The sequence below is a fragment of the Oenanthe melanoleuca genome, chromosome 9 (assembly GCF_029582105.1).
Source record: "Oenanthe melanoleuca isolate GR-GAL-2019-014 chromosome 9, OMel1.0, whole genome shotgun sequence".
In the NCBI taxonomy this organism is placed as follows: domain Eukaryota; kingdom Metazoa; phylum Chordata; class Aves; order Passeriformes; family Muscicapidae; genus Oenanthe; species Oenanthe melanoleuca.
The window spans coordinates 10,470,793-10,492,012 of record NC_079343.1 but is presented as its reverse complement, the minus strand read 5'-3'; the positions used below and the strand labels follow the sequence as shown (position 1 = coordinate 10,492,012).

Genomic DNA, 21,220 nt, shown 5'->3' with positions numbered 1-21,220 from the left:
CGCTCCCGGCCGGCAGACGCCGCCAAGCTTGTGCGGGGGAGCAGGACCGGGCAGCGCTCGGCGCGGGGCGGGCGCGGGGGGGCGGCGGGGCCGGGCCGGGGGCGCTGCTGCCGCCACGTTCCGGGGGCCGCCGGGGGGTCCCGGCTCCGGGGCCTCCTCGCCAGCGGCGGGTGCGCGGCGTCGGCCCCGCCGAGAGGCGTCGTCGGCGCGACGCGGCTGGATCGCTCCTTGCCGCCGCGGCTGCCAAGGGACCGTCGCCGTCTCGTCGCCTCAGCGCTGCTGTCTGGGCCCAGCCCGCGCCGCCGCCCGCCTTACCTTTCGTCCCTGGCCGGGCCTGCGGGTGAGCGGGGAGCGGGGGGCGGGTGTGAGGGGCTGTGGGGGGAAGGGCAGCGCTTTTCTTAAGCGATCGGCGGCCGCCGGCCCCCCGTGCCCCGGGCGGCGCGGTCCCGCCGGCCCTGCCGCCCCCTCCCCGGTGCCGCCGGGGCAGCGCGCTCTCGCCCCGCCTCGTCCCCGCCGGTGCCTCACTCCGGCCGGGCGCCCCGGGAGGGCGGGAGCCGGTGCCCGACACCTGCGGGCGGGCCCGGGCGGCGGTGACAGCCGGGGCGCCTCCTCCATTGTGGGGAGCGCGGCGCGGCGGGGCTGGGCCGCGCCGGGGCTGTGCGGGCTAAGGAGGAGCGGCGGCCCGGCCCGGCCCGGCCCCGGAGCGGGAGGCACCGGCCGGGCTCCCGGCCCTGCTCCCTGCTGCTTGAACTTCGTGTAGGGGCGGTTCTCACCCGCGGGTCTTATCGGGAGAGGGTCAGTCCGGTACAACAACAACAAAACTTCCCTGCCTGCCTCTTCCTGGGAGTTACAGGCCTGCCCGGGCTTCCAGCTCTAAAGGGCTCAGCGGCAGAGGTGAAGCCAGTGTAAACACGTCTGTTGAAGCTGAGAATACAAACAATAGGAGGAAAATACGGAATAAGCAAACTTCCTTGAAATGTGGAAGAAAACCGCAAATGAGAGCGTGCTCCCTCATTGAGTGAAGGGGGGGTGCCGAGCTTTGTATCACAGCTTATGCTGGTCTCTGGAGAAGGGACTAGGGGTTTAATTTTCTCTGTAAATTCTTGATTTGACAGAGAAAATGAATAGTTTCATTGATACAATATGCTGGGTAAAATTTTTTTATAAATTTTTTTATGGTCAGCTTTCATAATTCTGAAAGCAGTTCAGTTATTTTTTTGACTCTTCATTAATATAGCTCAGTGACTTTTTTTTTAATTGCTATCACCGATGTAGCTTAATTATATTGACAGAAGATAATAAAATTATGGAGGTTGTGTGGTGCTGTAATAAATTCCAACTTGATACAATCTTTGATTCAAAAATAATGTTATGCTGGTAAAAATGGATTCTGTTAAAAAATAAATTAATAAGTTTTCTCTATTTCTTTACCCTTCCCAAATTAACTTCCATTCTTTTGATTATATTATATCCTGTCATACACAAAAAGGGAGCTGTGTAAGTGGGGCAAAGACTGAGAGGACCAGTGTTAGAGGGCAAATGCAGAACTGTATTTCACAGCCCATATTTATGCCAATGCTGTGTGTACTCACTGGTGTTTTTTACGCAGTGAAGTATTGAATTTCAGGAACTTCTGTTCAAAGTAACATGTAGGGTGTTAAATATAGCACTTTGAGAAAAACATGGAGGACTAAGGAGAAGTTTGCATTATAGAAAAGAAAAGAATTGGTGGGAGAGGTGGTAAAGAGGAAAAAAAGGTCGTGTTCTTTGAAAAGTTTCTTACTGTGAAGCAAATCTAGTGCCTCTAGAAAAGGGCAGAGTAACAGGTCAGATGATTTAGTTCTATCCTGGAGGGAAAAGGAAAATTTTTAAATATTAATAAGATGGTCTCATGGGTGAATTTAAGAGTGATCTCATATTACTGTCAAATTATTTGGCTTTCTTTTAACCTTTTTGAACAAAAATCACTACTGTAACATAGCAGAAAGAAACCTTTTGACTTATACTATCTTAATGTAAATAATTTTACAGAAAACACACCAGTGAGAGGAATGCTCTTAATTGTTGCAGAGGGTTCTGACTGGTGGCCTCACTTTACAAAGTAGGAAGGTACAGTTTTCAAAACAGCATCTTGGCAGCAGCTCTCCAGTGTGAAAGGCAAGGCCAAGCAATCCAGCTGGGCAGCAGCAGTGCTGTTTTGCAGGGGATGTCAGTAGTACAAGAGAATTCCGTATCTCTGTCTACTCTTGTCTATGTTGGACAGCGCTGTAGAGACCTCTGGTGCATCTGGACACACTTCTGAACAGTTGTGAGCACCTTCCCAGTGAAAATCCTTCAGTAGCTTTGGCTAAAATTGTTACAGGTTTAGTGAAGAAACAGGGACCAAAATTTTGTTAGTGTGCTTGGTGGTGAGCTGCAGCAATTCAGGTGTTGGCACAGTTTCATTCTTTCTGACTTGATAATGTTTAAAAGAAAAGACAGCTTGATTTTTGGTAGCTTCCTAATCATTTAAGCACAAATTCTGGAAGGGGTTTCTTTAGAGGTATGTTTGAAGGCGTTATGCAGAATTGTCATGGCACTGGGATCTTCCTGGTTTACAGTCCCACATGAACAGCCAGATTTTTCACAAAACTTCTAAACCTGCTATTAGTTAACATAACCTTCACACAGAAATAATCCACTTTATAAATATGATGTTTTGGCTGGTTTTGTGTTATTTCAGCCAGTGGGTTGTGCCTTGACCACCAGGTTTTACACAAAGAGTGGTCAGAGAAAGCAGAGACTGTACTTCTGTTCCTCAGGTCTTTGCTAATGGTGAATGGAGTGCCTGTGTCCAAAATACAGAATTTTTGTTAACGTCTCTAGACCAAAATCCATTTGTGAATGTAATTCTGGTCTTGCAGCTTAATTAATTTTTTCCTGTGGAGCTTAGAGTATGCTCCTCTGTTTGGCAAGGCAGGTTTCTCCTGTTCCATCAGGTTCCTGTTGCTGCCAGGTTTGTGTTGGTTTGGGTGGGAATAGCAAGTGATTCAGTTGTGGCTTACAACCTCGTTAGTACTTTTGTTCAACAGAGTCCCTCAGTGACCTTGTTGGGTGACTATAACATCTGGCTGCGTGTATGGGAAGGTTAATTTGATAGGAATTCATAATCCATCACCCATGGGTGGTGTAAGCAAATGTGTTCTGTGTGAATAAGACACCATTTTCATTTACTGTTTTCTTACTGCAAATTTCAGATGGGAAAAAAAGAAAAATTAGGTCAGAAAGAAATTAGTAGATTGCAGTAGATACCCACTGTCTTTAAGGCTGTGAACTTCTCATTGTATAGAGGAATTCCCCAACTTGGTAGTAGCTATTATAATGCTATTTGTGGGAATTAAAGCCAATATATCAGTATATATCAATAATTCCTCATTAAGGCTTGTGAATGCCAATGCTAAAAGTCACTTGTGAGCTGTAATGGTCATCCAAGAATACATGGTGGTAGCATGACCAGTAATTATGGATGAGATTAGAAACTGCAAGTGAAAGTGAGCTTATGTTCTCAGAATGAAATAAGAAACCTGTGTGTGCATGGGCTCTCCATGTCTTGGAAGGAAGGAGTTAGGTAACTTCCTTTTGTTAAAACTTGACCTTGAGACTTGAGAAATGTGAGAATTATATTTCTGTTCTCTTAAAGGTGCAGCCAGGTTATTGTCAACTTCAGTTTATTTAAAATTCAACTTACAATTGCAAATACATTCAAACATTTTTTAGATCAATAATTTCATACATACAACTGATACAGTTTCAAGCTGTGTATTGATTTGGTCTAACAGCAGACTTCTGCTCTCTGTCAAAAGCAAATTATTCATCCTACTTCTTTGATGTATAAGAAATTGAGAAAACTGTGATCTGGAGACAAAAATATCCCCCTTCCTAATGGATTTTTGAAGCATGTACACACCCCAATGAACTCTTCAAAAGCACAGTAGTCTTCATCTGAAAAAAACAATATCCAACCTTTGTCATATTTCAATCCAAGTAAATTTTGAGGGATCATGAATGCAATGGAATTCAGAAATGGAATCATGGTGTGGTTCTGAAAACCAGACTGAACTGGTTGGTCTGAGGGTTAGTCCTGGGCACAGGCTGGGGTGACCGCTGAAGCTGACAGGGGTCGCAGCATATGGAAAACTTTCAGTCCCATGTTGGAATTCTGACAATATTAGGACTGAACTGGCTCACTGAGGGGATAAGGTAGGAATGGGAGCTGTTGAGGGTGGGGAGCGTTGGGAAGGAGTGGAAAGTGGAAGAAAAGGGTAAAAGTGGAAGACAGTGTGCTGTAATAAGTATTTATGAGCTTGTGCATTACCAGAAAAATCCCTTTTTTGTCTTTGTACCAAATTATAATTAGAGAAGTATGAAAATTTTTGTAGCTTTTTCCCTTTGGTGAATACTGTCATAATCTTCAATCCATGCAACAGTAAAGTTAAAGAATGGCTTTAAACCAGAGCAAAGCGTCTAGCAAACTATATAGAAAGTGGAAGAAATAGCTACCAAGGCTTCATCGTCAAGTTTATTGTTGCCATATAACTTGGTGATCTTTAATTAAATGCAAATGTAAAATTATCTTCAGTTCATTGGATGTTAAGATCCTTCCAGCTGTGAAGCGTAGCCAAAAGTATATCTCAACAGTGTGGTTAAACTTTTCCATATATTTGTCATTACACTGATAATTCTGGAAATCTTAAAATTTCAAAATTAAAACTTAAAAAAGCAGATTAATATCTAGGGCATTCTCTGATGTATCATACAGTATATGAGCTGGTGTTAGTAAGAAGCTGGAGTGAAGTCTCAGTAGTCAAAAAGATGGTGTTTTCAGCTGAGCTTGATTGAAAAAGGAGCCAGTGTATTCTTAACAATGCACAAAGACCATCTTACCAAGGTATTTTACAGTTACCACATAGATCACTAAATTTTTTTCAAATGTTAATTCATTGTGAAAATGAAATTTCTTAAGGCAAAAATTTGTGAAAGTTTGTGAAAATACAGTGTGCTGTTTACTCTGAAAGGAAGTTGTACCTGCCTCTTACCACTGAAGCAGCAGACTCCCAAATGTTGTGCCTGTATAGTAGTCAGTTATGGGCTAGAAACACAGCAAGAGTGAGCTTATAGAATAAATTCCCTGCTTAAAAAAGCTGCAGCTAAATTTCTGTTAATTCCAGATTTATCTTGGTAGTGATAAAAGTTGTCTTAAAGTTGTCTTAAAAAGACATTTTAGATGATGCTTTAAATGTTGCATGAATGTTACCCACTGTTCTGGTGTCAGGCCCTGTGTACTCTATCTTGAATGACAGCAGAAGCTGATTTGGGGAATTATAAGAGCCTTCAAAGGTTTGAGTGCTCAGGAATTATTCCACATGTTTAATGTAAAGTTCTCCTTATCTGGAGGAACCTCATTGTTGTTGAAAGAAGGCATGAGTGAGTGCTGCCCCTGTTCTTAGACATGTAGTTTACTGCTGGTACTGGCATAGAGTGTGTCCAAGAATATGCCTGAAAAACCAAGTCCCTTGATGGAAGCAGACTCCAGTTCCAGGTTGCTGGAACTGGGGGCTCAGCACTGTCAGGACTGGACACGCAGCAGAACTTGAGGGTCAGCAGTGCAGTTAAATGAATGGAGACTTTGAGCACTTTCAGCTAGGAGAGAGTTTGAATCCAGCTTTGGATTTTCTTCCCGTGTTACATGTTCTTCTCACTCAGACCTGTCTTCATTCCTGGGATTCTGAATATTCAGTAGCCTCCATCAAACAATGCTTTTTCTAGTCATGTATGCGTGCACAGTTATATAATATTTACATTGGTAGTAATATAATAGGGTACAACAGTGAGTAAATACAGCAAATAGTGGGAGTACCATTTGGGATCGAGTCCGAGAGTACTCAATGGGATCCGATTCATTTTTTGCCTCAGTATTTGCTATACAAAGTCCTTGAGGGGACATTTGCTTTTACCAAACCACACAGGTTGGTGGTTCTCCCTCATGGAGCTGAAGTGCTACAGTTCATACTCATTGAACTTACACAAATGCCTCATCTGTTTTTCCAGGTGCTTTGTGCTGGAAACTTGAGTCATAATTACTGCTGTTGCCAGGACGTGTCAGTTAATTTTTTCTGATGATCTATTGGCATTTTGCTCCATCTTAACTACATGATGAAGTCTTTACTTTCAAATTAGGTTCAGGTAGTTTTATCTTTCGTTTGCATCTTGGTATAAAGCAGTAATCCTCATTTCCTTTTTGTGTCATATAGTTGGGAGAACTTCTGTACTTTGGATTTTTAGGATGCAGGCTTTTAAGTCAAGTAAAGTGATTAAACAATGACACTTCTGCACTGAATACTCTTCTCAAATTATTTTATTTTGTTAAAAACTTGTAATATTCAGTGGTCAAGTCACTTAAATTTCCTTTGCTCAGTCTCTCTAATCACTTCATCTGTTATCTACTGGGACTTTTTTGAAGGCACACAGTTGCTCACAGTAAAAGCTGGAAAAATAAGTTGTGACACCTGCCAGACCTTTATCATACACATCATGGTGGGAGTTCCTTTCAAATGCTTCCTTAGAGCTACTTTCTAACCTTATTTACAATATAAAAACTCCTGTGTGACTGCTGAAGGTGGTGACTTATTTTCCATCCTGTGTATGTGACTTCTTGAATAAATACCTTGGTTGGCTTTTTTGAAGAGCTTCATTGAATGACAAACTGGATGTTATATGGCATTCCTGTCTTTTTTGTTTTTTATCTCAGTTTTTTTTTTAAAAGGAGTTAGATATTGAAATGTTTTTTTAGCAACAAGCTGGAGAAACACTTCCTGGGAGCAGGTGGATTTCTGATAAGTACTTAATAATCCTGAAATTTTACTGATCTGAAAACTGAGGCACACTGAAGCAGCATATGAGTAACAGGTGGTCTAAGCTGTGTAGGTGCTGTGCAGAAATTAGTTGTTTAAAACTGAGCCTGTACTGATTAATAAGGAGTCTTTTTGTTACTGATGTCTTCTGAAATCGGTCTTGTAATAGTTGAAAGTTAGCACTATAGAGAGGGATATGAAGCATATAAACTAAATCCTTGTGGAAAGGGTGGTGTTATGCAGGTTTCTTTCTTGAAACTCATCACTTTCCTCTTAGCTGACCCAGTTACCTGGAATAATTTTATCTTTGCAATACTGTTTTTCAAGTAAAGGAAAAAAGGGCTCCTTAGTGGTGATAAAAATCATTCTGGTATACGAAAATATCTCTTTTATGTTTCATGTGTTTTGTAAAGACTTTTCATCATAACAATTTAGATGATTGTCCAATGGTTGTCTTCATTTGTAGATGTTTAGTACTGACATAGTATTACATAAATACCATTTTCTGTTGGGGACTGGCCTCTGGCACTGAGGAGGATCTTTGCATGCAGCTGGTCTAGGTGATGGTGTGACTTGAAGTACCTTGGAGTACTGATAAAGTCTTAGAAGAGAAACCAAGGTAAGTTTGGTAAAGCAGAGAACAGACTTATGTTGTCTTATGGGGTAATTTTAAAATAAAACTTTGGACAATAGAAAATAAACATAAGAAAGAATGCAGTGTTATTCTGCACATAATTGATTTCTGTTTTGCACTGTTTGTTGCACTGGAATTCAGCTTCAGAATCACCAAAGCTTCAGAATAGAGCTGGCTTTTAACTTGTAGTGAGAATAGGTACAGTTAAAATTCCTGTACTGTTTTGCTGTAACTAGATCTTGGTTACCTGGGCTTTTGTAAATTTAATGCTCACACTAGCTTTTTAATGTTAGTGACATAAGTGGTTAAAAAAATATTCTAGAATAAGCTACAACTCAGAGTTTGCAAAGTCAGACAGTTTGGTTGGTTCCTTGTACTGTACAATATATGACCAAAAGGCAAATTTATGGGAGTGCATTATAAACCAAGGCTTGGCTTAGGAAGGGACAAAGATAGTTCAAAAAAATTCATCTTTGTGTCTTATGTGCTCTGGGCTCTGAACCTGTCTTTATGCAGCTTCATTTCAGTAGAAAGCAGCTAAAGAAGAAAAAAGGTTGAGTTTTATGTTTTTCTGTCTATGTGGTATAAACACATGCAGCAACTGGGGATGAAGAAAATCTCCATTTTGAGGCCATCTGTGTCGATTCTTTTGTCTGAACCTGACAAGAGGTCATGGCAGATGGTGGGGTCACAAAGTCTGGCTTCTCAGGCTTGACAAAATGTGTTCATAAAGCTGGAAGAATACCAACTGTTCATACTGGCTGAAGAGCACTGTGGCAAAGGACTGGAATAGTTTATGGACAATACCTTCTGCATCATTAAGCTTGACAGCAAATAACTTGTCAAAGATGTACCTAGTTTGCTTATCTGTAAATGAGTTAAAACTGCTCAGCAATTATGTTCTTAACTACACTTTATTTGAGTAAATTACTTGTAAAGCCTCTTAAAGAAAGAGAGGGAGGTCAGACTACAACATGAATTTTGACCAGAGCTCCAGATGTTGGATTTGGAGAGTTTGTCTGTAAGGGTCAGAAATGTCAAAAAAGAATAGGCACAAAGATCATAATTTTCAAATGCATTGCAAGGATTCAGTACTTGCTCCTTGCCATGACCTCTGTGGCTTTATGGCTTCAGGTTTCAGGATTACTACCAAATCCAGTAGCTCCTTTCCCCAGGGTGGGAATAGATACCTCTTTGTAGTATCTTCTCTGAAGCCAGAGAAAAATTTGTCTTATTTTCTTGGATGTTTTGTGCTGAAACTAAAATGTACAAGTTTTCACAGGGGATTGTCTTAGTAGAACTGTTTGGTGTTCACATGCTGGAGTAACTGCTTAATTATGGCTGCAATAAAGGAAGATGAGTACAACTCAGTCAACAGGAAGTGGAGGACACCTCTGAGTTGAATAAAATGGTTTTCCACTGACAGTTTAATTGATATGATGTCTGAGTAAACCAAGAAATGTATAGAAACAGCCTAGAATTTAAAATTGTCCTGGGTTATCCAAAACTATTAAAGCAGTCATGGGATGTGATGGTAGAGTTCCTCATTAGTTACACATACCACTGAGACAACCCCTGGCACTTTCCTGAAGGGAGGTGAAGACAATCTCAAGCCATTCTCAAACTTCATATTGGTTAAAAGACAGAGGAAATGGCATGAATACACCCTGCTACTGTAGTTGGTGAGTTCTGCTGTCAATGGTCATGACTCTGATAAGTAGTTTAGGTATCTTGCTAATTTTGCTGAATTGATTCCACTCATCAAAGTGTGAACAGTTCTCTCTTCTTCATCCAAATGCAATTCAAATGTCTTTTGGAGTCCTTTTTTTAACTGCAAATAGTACTTATAAAGTACTTTCAAGGTACCTAAACACTTTGTCAAGTTTATTCTATCTTTAAAATGGTTTGTGCTGACAGCATTGATTTGTAACTTTTCTTATGTTTTCTCTAAGACTTCTGGAAGCTTTAATTTAAAAAATAAGTCACTTCAAACTATTTTTTGGTATACCAAAATTTTTGTCTTTTCCTGGAATTCTGATATTGTAACAACACAGGTTTAATAAAAAAGCATGAAAATATTTAAAAGATGAGTTAAAGCTGAATTGGTTTGGTTTTTTTCCTCACATTTCCTTAAAAATTCTGAATGTTTTCTGTGTGTATATATTTCATTAAAAGCCTTCTCTGTTGTTGGTGGCTAAAGAGACAGTGGAGAGAAGTAATTCACTTTCATTTTTAAAGCCAATCTGCATTAAATGCAAAAGATTGCATGGCTTTAGTTACAAAACTTTAGTAATGATATAACATGGTTTGCTAGCACATTAATGTAGTCAGGCCTTTATGTAAGTTGATCCATATAAGGGATTTCATCTCTGCCTGTTCCAAGTAATGAGCATTTTTAGTATCTCTGCACAACCTGACTATTGTGGCAATTATTTTATTGGAAGCTTGGGTTTCAACTAAGACATTTCATTAACTGTCTTACAGGATGTTCATTTTAAAGGTTCTGTGACGATGAAAAGGGGTATCTTATGGCTTTATGAAATATAAAGCGATACTGTCTGACATGACGGCAAAAAATGTAAGTATAACTCTTCAATGTGTTACTTTTCATATTGGCATTCTGCCAGTCACTTTTGACGTTCAGAATTGTGTGGACAAATGTGAGAAATCAATCACAAAGACCTTCAAATTCAGCAATCTTGTCCGATTTACCCCATCATTTCTGCAGTATTTTGATAAATTTAAACTAATTAGAAGCTCTTTAAGCATGTGGAGTTTACTCAGCCGTGGGTCAGGCTAATAACAGGCAATGCTTGATGCTGTTTTCATATTGATCCTTTCAGATCACTTCCAACTTGAGATATTCTGTGAATCTGTGATTCCTCTAACATTTCTTCAAACTTACGTGAAAGCTGCGTATTTTGTTGAATCTTCTCACCTTTGCACCTCCGTAAAATCCTTCTACTGAGTCTCAAATCTCAAGAAAGAATAGACTGCATATTATTTTGGTGCTGTTGTACACTCTTGGTTTCTAGAAGACTGAAAGCCTTCTCATTTCTTTGCTTGCTCATTAATCCTGATAGCCTGTAGTGGTGTCTTGAGGCTCTATATTTGACTCTTCTATCCCGAGTTCTGAGGAAGCTTATGAAATGTCTTAACATCCTGACCTTAATTTTCTGCCTAATTAGCTGTGCTTCCTGAGGTACATGGCTTGTATAGAGAACAGTTCTGATTAATCCTGGTGCTGAGTGAATTGAGTCTGACTTTGGGCCCTGAGCAATTTGGCTGTTGACTGCCTTTGACAGGGCATCCTGCATTCTAGTTAAATCTGGGTAGATTTAGGAACCAACACCAACAAAGAAGTGCCCCACAATGAAAGTGCAGGTAGCCTAGGATTGTGCTTTTCTCAGTTACTATAAAAGTTTTTGTGCATATTGGGTAAGACTGCTGCCAGTGACATAGTTTGGTTAAATTAATTCTCAAGTGTTGGAAATTTGTTGGCTTTATTAATAGCTTCATTTGGTGTGTAGTTCAGGCTTTGAGGTGACTTATATCTCACTTTTGGATTCAAGATTACCAAGACGTAAAGTAAACTGATGTGTATGTTCAAAGCCCTTTGCTTATTATTTCATAGGTCATATTCAGTAGAACTACTTATTTGTACTAGAGCTGATGTATGTGGGACAGCTGCACAAATCCAGGTCATTTGTGGCTTTGACCTTTTGTTCGATGCAGTCAAAGGATAAATACCAATCCCAATAAAATCCATGGAGTGTTGTGTAATAGTCATAGAGTGGCATGGGTTGGAAGGGATTTCAGGAGGCCATCTACTCTGGTGCTTTGTGTAAAGCTTTTTGACACTGGAACCCTGTTGCTTGGTGCTTTGTTCAGGGCTCCATCAGGGCTTTGGGTTTTGAAAATTCAGTCTGGTAACCTACTCTTGTGCTAAATATAAATATGATTTTGTTGTTTACTTCAGCACAATGCTATGGTTACTTTAGGGAAGAAATATTTATTGGTGTGCATGCTTAGAAATTTTGCATATCAAACTCATGCAAACCTAGTCAGATACCTAATATTTATTGTTTTGTTTTGTTTTTTTTTTAAACCAACTACTCTGGTGCAGATAAATGTAGGACTCAGTTTTCATGTTTACCAGTTCATATGGCGATCATATGCTTTGTGACTTTATTGGTAGCACTTCTTAGGGTTTTCCCAACTTTGGTTGCTCAGAACAAGTGTCAGCCCTGGTGTTTCCTGATGCTATTAGAAGGCCATAATGCTTCTGAATTTGCAGAGTTGCAGGGTTTAGATTCTGTATATGCCTGAGGGGTTTCTGCAGCTCCAAACCTATTTCAAAAGTAAGGTTAGTATTTGTTACAGTGTCAGAAATGGTTTAGTGATCTGCAGAGTGAGTTGAGGAAGAGAGCTTCTTTATGAGAGTACTTCCATCATTTTCCTTTATACTGAAGCATCAAGGAAAGGAAATTTTAAAGTGCTGGAGTTTGAGCATCTTCCAGGAGACTCTAGAAGGGCATGTATCTTCTGTCAAATGTGCACAGCAGGAAGCTGCCACCTCTGCATTCTGCAATCACTGCCCCTCAGCTGGGCATGTCTGTGCTCCTGCTGCATCACAACCCTATGCAGTGAACTGTGTCTGCAATGGCTTTTCACCTTGCAAGAAGCTGTGTTGAACATCCTGTCCAAGGCAGCCTGTGCTTCAAACATGTGCTAGAATGTTCCTGTACATTGAATGTGGATGCAGGATGAATAACTTTCCCCATTGCTGTTCTTCCTTCCTGACTCTGAGTGTGTGGTGAGAAACTTACCCAGGCTGGCTTCACTGCTCATTTTCTTTAAATGCAGGACCTTTTCTGATACGTGCTTGTGGAATATTGTTTGTGGGTAATTTGACCTTCCTTAGAAAACTAATCCACAACCAAAGAAGCTACGAATAATAAAATGTTGAATAAAAGTTACAGGTTCTCTTGGAAAAGAGATATTTATGTGCCTACCATATACATTGTACCCAGATGTAATTCAGATCACCCTGTCCAACTGGGTTATTTCATTCTTTACTTATATGATAAAATGTGTTTTTTCTTGCCTGTTTTGTATCTCCTTTCCCATCGGTCCTTCAGGTAAAAGACACCAAAACAATATTAACAAATAAAAAAAGAAAAATATAATAATAAAAAAAGAGCAAATACTTTTCGGTAAACTTATTTTTAGTTTCGTTTACTCAAACAAATTTTTAGTTTCAGTTCTCAAACAAATGAGTGATATAACTTCAGCGGGTTTTTTGAGTAAGACTCTTCATTTTGATTATGAAGTTATTTGCCAGTGCTTCTCGGAGGGTTGCTGTCTTGCCATAGATAAGGTCAGTTAAGTGGCTGTGATAATCCTCCTTGTCAGCATGGAAGAAAGTTTAACTGCTGAGGTTGGTCATGGAGACTTGCCCAGCCAAGCAGTACAGAAGGGACTTGGGCTACAAGGCAAGCTACTCGTGGCAGCTGGCCCCATCCAGGACTCTGGCTGTAATTCTTTTTTTTCTTTCCCCTCACCCTGTTTGTAAACTTAGTCACCTAACAGGAAAGGCAAACAAACCTCAAAGATATTTAGTAGTATGTAGGCCTGCCAGGTCCTGTCTTCATCTTCCCTCATGGCTGGATTCCTTGTGCTGCGATGAACAGAAGCAGGAGTCCAGCTCCTGCCGTGCCCAGTAATCCAGACACTCTGGACTAGTGTTATAAAGTAGAAGTATCACATGAGCAGTACAAAAAGTAACTAATTATCCCAGTTAAGCATTGGATTGTTTTCTGGTTTCAGCCTAGGAGTTTTTACAGTACAAGATTCCCAAAAGTAGTGTGAGGTCTGTCTCAGATAACAAATGTGGCCTGGGACCTCTTGAACACCGAGATGGAATCGGATAAAGGTCTTGCTGTGCAGCAGTATCATAGTGTTGCATCACACATTGCTTCTTTTGAGGGCTTAGATAGGATCATTCTGCAAAGGAAACAAATTCATTTACATCTGCCACATGTCTCACTTTAGTTCTCATGAAATTCGAGTTTGTTCTCACACTCTTTTAAACTTAGATACAAGGATTATAAAATTGAGAAAACTGCTGCTCTTTATGAATGTGCTATTAGGACCATTGTAATGAAAACTGCATATTTCTGAGCAAACTGAAGTTCTGTAATTTTGTGTCATTTGGATCACAAGTACAACATACATACAAAAAGACCCTCTCAAGTCCTTTGTTGCATTTCCTTCTAAATCTTTCAGAGAATTAAATGTAAAAGTTAGAATTTTCATCCTTACACTGTATATGTACATCATCTTTAGTGTTTGATTAAAACACTAATCTGAATTAATAGGGAAATGTACAGTTGTAGCTCTAGAGCTGAACATTCAGTTGTGAACAAATTTCAGTTCTGTCTTTGAAGATGTTCCTTGTAATTCCTGATCTTGGAATGAGTTGAGGCATGTAATCTAACATATTTATCCCTGCGGACCCCTGTTTTTCCCCTGACTTTAAAATTTCTCCCAATTGTGTTGTTATAGTTGCCACAGAGTCAGGCAGGGGTCCTGGGAGGAGCTGACACTGTTGTTTGGGTGAAGGCAGCAGAGGTGTGAGCCAGCAGTGCAGCCTCTTCCCCTTGGCTGGGCACTAGAACAGCCTTTCAGTGCTTTTCATTGTGCAGTTTCCAGCTGTGCCGACCTCTGGTTAAACATCTCGAGAACATATCCTCAGTGTAGGGAACCACAGTGGCCTCTTACCACATGGGTGTTGCTTGTGCCCAACCACAAGAGATCCTGGAGTGCTGCTCTTCTCCTATGGCTCTGTTACCATACTGTGCTAAGGAGACATTTTGGGTTTTTTTTATGTCTTCCTTCCTTCACCCTACTCCAGTCTGGGCATTCCTGCTCAGGCTCTCTCCAGCCCTGCTGCATCGCTGCTGCACCGCTGCCACCTGCTGGGAGGCAGCCCGGGAATGGGAGGGAAAATGGGACATCCCTCTTTGGACACAGCCTCTGGGGACACCACAACAGCCCCAGCGCCTAAGAGTGTAGGAGGGTCTAGCTGGGTGTGCCAGGAAGGGCAGGAAAGAGCCAGTCCCATACTGACAATGTCTGAGATAAACTGAGGAGCTGTACTGAGCATCTGCAAGGGCTTGTTTATAGAAACACATAACTGAGCTCATTTGGGCAGTATTTTACAGTCAGAGTAGTGCAGAAACAGTTGTTCTTCTTACTTGTCTCCTGATGGGGAAAAAATCTTAGTAGAACTATTTTCAAGGGTTTGTCACAATGCTGTGTGCAGATTTTCCCCTACAAAAATTGTTTGCTGAATACAAGGTCTCTAATCAGAATTGCGAGACTGAATGGTTATGGTAGGTATTCTTTTGTCTTGTGTAGTTTATTTTAGTTAAGTTGCTACTGTTTAATTTACCTAAAATTAAATTATGCTCCAACTTGAGTGTATTATCAAGTGGCTCTAGCATAGTTTCCATTATTGCTACATACATCTGTAAAATAAAGGAAACTGTTTGATCCTTCATCATATATTGCCTTCTTTTAACTTGGATAGTGGAACCCTTTGTCCCAATGATTTATGGAAGTCCTCAAATTTTATAATAATTTAAAAAGAGGTTGGGATATGAGGGACTTCCAGTATCTTTCCTTCCTCATCCAGGAGCTGTGATCTTGTATTTTTCTGTGCAAACTACACCTTCCTATGCTTTATATGCATGCCAAAGTCTGAGTTGTACTATTATGTACAAGTTTTCCATGTTTCCAGTAACTTGCCCTCAGTAAATCAATGTATGTCTGAAGACTAGGAAATGTATTTAGAATACATCAACAGTCACATCTCAGACCTGTAGACTGTGTAGCTTAGTACTGAGGCAACTGGATATGGGCAGATTCCTGCTGTGTTAGTGATGGCAGTTTCTCCCTTTAACTTGGAGGGGACGGTGCCTTATACCATAATAGCCAGAATGGGCTGCTTGGGTCATACGTAGTACACAGTCAGAATATTCAGGGTGTTTTTTAGGTAACAACTTAGTTAAAAGTTGAGTTTGTTTTCATATATACACAGTAAATGTCCTGGATACCTTGCCTTGAGTCTCATGCTCTTGTTAGACTTTATTGTCCATAGGATTATGATGTTTCATAATGCAGAAAGTTGCTTTCATAATATTGTTAATTGCATATTAGAAAACATAGAAAGGTTATCATATTTTAAGACTTCAAAAATGTTTTGTTCAGGTTGGTGTGACTTCCACAAATGGAGACTTGAAAGGATTTATAGATCAGAACCAGAGTCCAACAAAAGGTAAGAGAATTCTGTTCAATATGTACATTAAGACTTATTTACTACATATGGTTGATTCACATTTGGGATACTCAGGATTTAAATGATGGAAATATATTTCATACATCCCTACTGGTAGTTGTTTAATACTGACATGTAAGTGTCAGTAGCAAAGATGCGAAGGTTTTCAGAATTTCAGAGGGGAAAAGAAGGTGTAGAAAAAATAATAAAAGGATAAAGTAAGCCCTTTTTTTCATTCCTTGATGGTGAATAATATGCTGAATTTCCTGATTTCTACCCCACCCTTAAAGTTCCCTGATTCTGTTGTAGTGAAAATGACAGACAAGGCATGATGTTATGCTTCTAAATGTTCTGCACAATTTACAGTAATAATTGTATTTTGTCCTCTCCTGTTTTATCTTATCACTTCTAGATTAATCACTTCTAACTGTAAAACAACTTATCATCACTTATAACAGCTATGGTATTCCAGTAAAATAAACCCCTTATCTATCTTTGAAAACTCAAGGATTTGCAGTTCAGGAAACATTTCAATCAACCTTTGTAAGTAAATACTGGTTTGCTGTTATCCACTGCAATAAACCAATGTATGTAGTAGCAAGAAGGTTGATTTTTGGCTCATGCCATCAAACCTAAAAGATTGAAAAAATGAGACAGTCTAAACAGAAAATGGCTGGAGCTACAGTATCTTCCTAGTTTTCTAAACTTTGCAGAACATGACAGACTGATGGAGGCCTTTGAGAATTATTTATTGCACATTGGTGAGATAATTGCCTTTGTGCTTCATTGTTTTGTGATTATTGTGTTGTGATGGTAGGGAAAAAGACCAAGTGTGGCATAGTTCAAGTTGGTCCTTAAGTAGGTGTAGTTAGGTTTGTGAATGAGTTGGATAGTGGCAGCCTGCTTTTGGTTTGGGGTAATTGTTGCAAGCTGTGATGAATTCAACCAGACCTGCTGTAGAGTTCATGAGAAAAAGTTGCAGGTGAGAATTTAAAAGTTATTTGGGAGACACTCTCAGTCGCTGAGTTAAGTGCTTGAAGTTTTGTAATCCTGTTCACATCTATTACAAAATGGAAAATCAATCCGTTTTTGTGGTGATTCCAAGCGGAGGGTGTGTCTGTGTTACCTCTTGCCCCATAGAGCCGCCCCCTCCCCGTGTGCTTGCACAGGGATGTGTGCAGCTTTCAGCGCTCCGTGCCAGCTTGGAGTCCCAAGGCTCCCTGGTCTGTTGGAGTCACCTGGGTGTGAAACCCTGTGATAAAATCAAGATTTGCAATCAGGCATCACTTGAAAGCTCCCGTTAGTGGCCGCCATCAGCCCCTTCGGTGTGCAGGCTCCGTCGTGCAGCAGGGTGGGGCTGGGGGTGGAAGGGCCCGGGTGAATCCCGGGATTCCGCGTGCGTGCCCGGGGGAGGAGACGCTGCCGCAGGGCAAGGGGGAATGGGCAGCTCTGCTGCTGCTGGGGCCATAGGTACAGGATTATGGCCTTAAAGTCCCTGATGTAGACTCACACAGTGGTTTTGAGGAATCCTGCTGTCCTTAGTTAATACTGTTTTTGTTACTCTATTTCCAGTTCCTGTGAGTTTACATGTTTTCTGTTTACTGCTGTGGAGGGAAAAGGGAGTCCAGCCATAGAACACCAGTCTTGCAACAGGCTCCATGAGGGAGGAGCCATTAATCATACCATAATTGTAGAGAGCTTGCTCTGGGTGGGAGTCTTCACTTCTAATACAACTTCACAATGAACTTTGTTTCAATGCATCTTTCTATTACACAGTACCTATCTTTTACTAAGTCCTGACAGAACTGGTGTTCTAAAAACTTAGTGCATGGGGCTGCTGTAGTAGAAGTATTTCATTGTATGCTTGAAGAGATCTGCTGAAATGACCAAGGCATCAGAAGCAACTATCCATAGACCTGTGCCTGGTATTTTCAGATTCATACAGCTGTTAACTCCTGTAGATTTGAACTCCTGTCTCAAATTGAACAGTAAAAGACTGAAACTGTACTGCTCAATGTAAGCCTGAAGTATGTTGAAAAACTGTCTGCCCAATTAATTTTTTTCTTTTCTACAGATCTCTTTCATCTCTATGGAATTTTTAAAGTTAGGTTTTTATCCCAGTAATTTTGTGCAATGCACAAATGAAGAAATGTACCAAGAAAATACTTGTGTACTAATAACTTGACAATAATTCCATTTTTCTATATGCTTTTATATACTGATATGGGAAATCAGTAAATGTCTCAGTGTAGTAGAGGACCCTGAGGACACACCCCATATGTTATTGCAAAATATCCTAATGGGCTGCTGCTATCTCACACTCTGAGCTGGAGTTTTTGCCATCATTGTCAAGCTGTAGGCTGTATTATTAAATATGGATGTTCATTGAGACACTTTTAAAAAGTGGACATTTGTTTAGAGCTCTGAATATGAAATCCAAATTACCAACTTCCCTGGTGTTTTGTCTGAAAATTCAATGGCGTTTTTTGTTGGTGTATGCTTTGTGTGTAACCCCAGCTGGCTGGGCTGTTCTCCCCATCAGCCATGGTCTCCTTCAAACTGGCTGTGACAGATTCTATAGATTCTCCAGTTGACATTGTTTCTGATTATCTTTGCAACTAAGCTGCAGACTTAACAGATTTAGTTATACAAGGAAAAAAAAAATCACTAAAATCTCTTTAGCTTTGTATTTGTATAGGAGTGCATGTTGTTTATGTGAAATTAAGCTGTTTAGGGTGTCACATAATGATTTAAACTGAGTTTGGTGAGCTGCTTAGGTTGTGCATGTGAGCATACTTGAACATGAATAACTTCATCTGTGACTGCTTGAAGCTGAAGATTTAAATTGAATTTTTCTTTTTGTGTGCCAGTAAAATTATTGCACAAGTGCCAGGAAGAATAATAATTATGTAGCAATGATGGTTTTTGAAAATATGAAATTATAGCAACACTAGTTTCTCTCCCTGAGAAGCAACAATAGTGGTGACTGAAGGATGGAGAAAAAATTTATGTAGAAGCAAAGTGCTTTTGTTCTGAGAGAGACATACATTTATCCACTGGCTCAGTTTGGGATGGCTTTCTGTGTATTGCAGTTAAAGCCTCCCTATGAGAGTTTTAAGTGAGTTTCTTTCCCATGTGCTTGATTTTCCATAGGTAAATGGGAATAATGACGCTGGCCTCCTTTGTGCCTTGAAAGTACTGCTGAGAAACATTATATAAGAATTGAGTATTATTATACAAATCATTCCAGTTTGATCCATCTGTGCTGACCTTTTCCATCTATGCAGTGAGATTACCGTGACTCAAGGCTGATGGGTCTCATTGTGTTCAGCTTATCACTGTACTCACTGCTCTTGTGCCCCAGGACATAAATCAGTGTAATCTTTTTTGTCCCCAAATGATGGGTGTTATTAAGAGTTGGCATTTATTTAGAATTTGGTAATGTTTAAAGTCTTTGCAGTTGCTTTGTGATAGTATATATAGTTACTTTGATGATATTTCTGCTTGCAGTTGAATACAGAAATCTGTTTAATGTTTTGTCACATCTACTTCATTCTAAATATAATAATATAATGATACAATAATAATATTTGAAGCAGTTGAGGTTAATGAGTATCTGGACCATGATGCTATTTGGAAAAAAATAAAATGGTAGGGAGGATATATTTTATTTGTAATTGATAAAACTTCCTGTTTACTATTTTTTCAACTGCTGACAAACACAAAGAGCAACCTCTTACTGTGAAAAATTTGGTTGTTCTTTCTTTCTGGCCACTGTGGATAATACCTCACTCATAAAAACAAACTGGTTCTTTTTCATCCTATTTATATTTAAAAATCTACACATTCACACATTTATATTTGCCAGTGAAGAAAATTAAAAGTAAGACCAAGGGTAGGGAAACATTTCTTTGAAAACTTGGTGAATTCTTAAGATTGTTTTGACAATACTGCTGCCAAATGAAGGATTTGTATAGGGATTAGAAGATGAAAATCTTTTTTATTGACAGTAACTCTGGCCAAAAAGACATTTAAACAGACACCTAATATAAGCAAATGTCTTTTTAAAATCAAGATCAAGTCATTTGAATGACCCTTGTATTTACAGGAGTTACCCCAATGGTGCCCATGTTCATTTATCCAGGGAGCCTTGTAAATGAAGGCACAAGGCAGCAGTAGCTGCTGTTTAGTGGTTTATTAGTGGGTTTTCCAGGGCTGCTCAGTAAATCTGGTGGGTTTGTGTGGCTTTGGCCATGGGTCTGCATGTGTGTGTGAAGGAAGTGCATCCATACAAATGTTCAAAGCAATCCCAGGTTCAGCTGGGTCCCTTGGATCCCAGTCTGCATGGTGCATGCTGAGAAAGAGAATAGCTGTGCCAGTGCTGGATGTGGTGGGTGGTGGCTGTGTGCTTTGGCTGTGCTGCTGTGCTCATTGTCCAGGGCTGTGAGCCCCACATGGACACTCTGGCATAGACAAACATGACAGCCCAGTGCCTCTTGCAGGCTGGGAAGTGTAGCTGGAGACAGTGTAGCCCTGTGGTAAAAGAGCTGGGAGCCAAAACTGACATTTCACAATTTTACTGCGCTTGGCCATGTGACCTTATGCTGTCAGCACCAGAGAAACTCATTTATTTCTTTTTTCTGGTAAGAAAAGGGACAAGGAGAAATAGTATGAGAACTGATCTTGGAAATAATGGGGTCAAAAGTTTCAGTTGCAACAGAAAAGAGGAAAGTTCCTACAGCAGTACTGGGAAGTGACACGTCATTGATGGCAACAGCCTGGAATAAGGGAGGGACTAGGTTTTGATGGAATATGCTGGCACAGCTTGGGAAATCCTGGGCAAAATCCTCTAGCAAAAGTAAAACTGCCAAGTGAGAGAACTATTTTGGGCTCAGCATGGGAACACAGTGTATGTAAATCATGAATTACTGTCTTGTGCTCACTGGCATTACCTCATAGAAAATGTTTCATAACAGAGTGAAGATTTACTGGGAGGCTGGGTTTGCAAGTGTGGGAGGTTCATATTTGTTTTTCTAGGTGAGTTACATGGCTGAATAATTTATTAATTTTATTCAGTAGAGATGCAAGCTGCTTCTGAGGATATTTTCACATACAGATTTGCCTTTTAGAAAATTAATATTAAGTGGTAGTATTACTCCAGATGCCAAAAGAATCTACACAGAACATTAGAATATCCTAGTCTCAATTTGTTTGTATTTCTCATATATCTGTTGAATATTTCTTACAAAATAAATCTACATGTTTTCTACTTTTGTGCTGAAACTCCAGAAGATCCTTTTTCCTTTCTGTTGTGTAGCTTCTGCTTCCTGTTGCAGAGGAGTTACTTTGTTGAAT

General features: G+C 40.2%; 1 protein-coding gene across 6 annotated transcripts in view; it reads left to right on the top strand.

Moving 5' to 3' along the window:
- The first annotated feature begins 74 nt into the window (after window positions 1–74).
- Window positions 75–21,220, top strand: part of TFDP2 (transcription factor Dp-2) — a 52,313-nt gene continuing 31,167 nt past the window's right edge. For 5 of the 6 annotated variants that reach the window (XM_056498855.1, XM_056498854.1, XM_056498853.1 and 2 more), the window contains exons 1-3: window positions 76–340; window positions 10,009–10,102; window positions 15,799–15,865. In XM_056498855.1, coding sequence (XP_056354830.1) covers window positions 10,061–10,102; window positions 15,799–15,865 — 109 coding nt within the window. In that variant the 5' untranslated portion in view covers window positions 76–340; window positions 10,009–10,060. Of the gene's footprint in view, window positions 341–10,008; window positions 10,103–15,798; window positions 15,866–21,220 lie in introns of all 6 variants that reach the window. The other variant, XM_056498856.1, reaches the window with a different exon arrangement.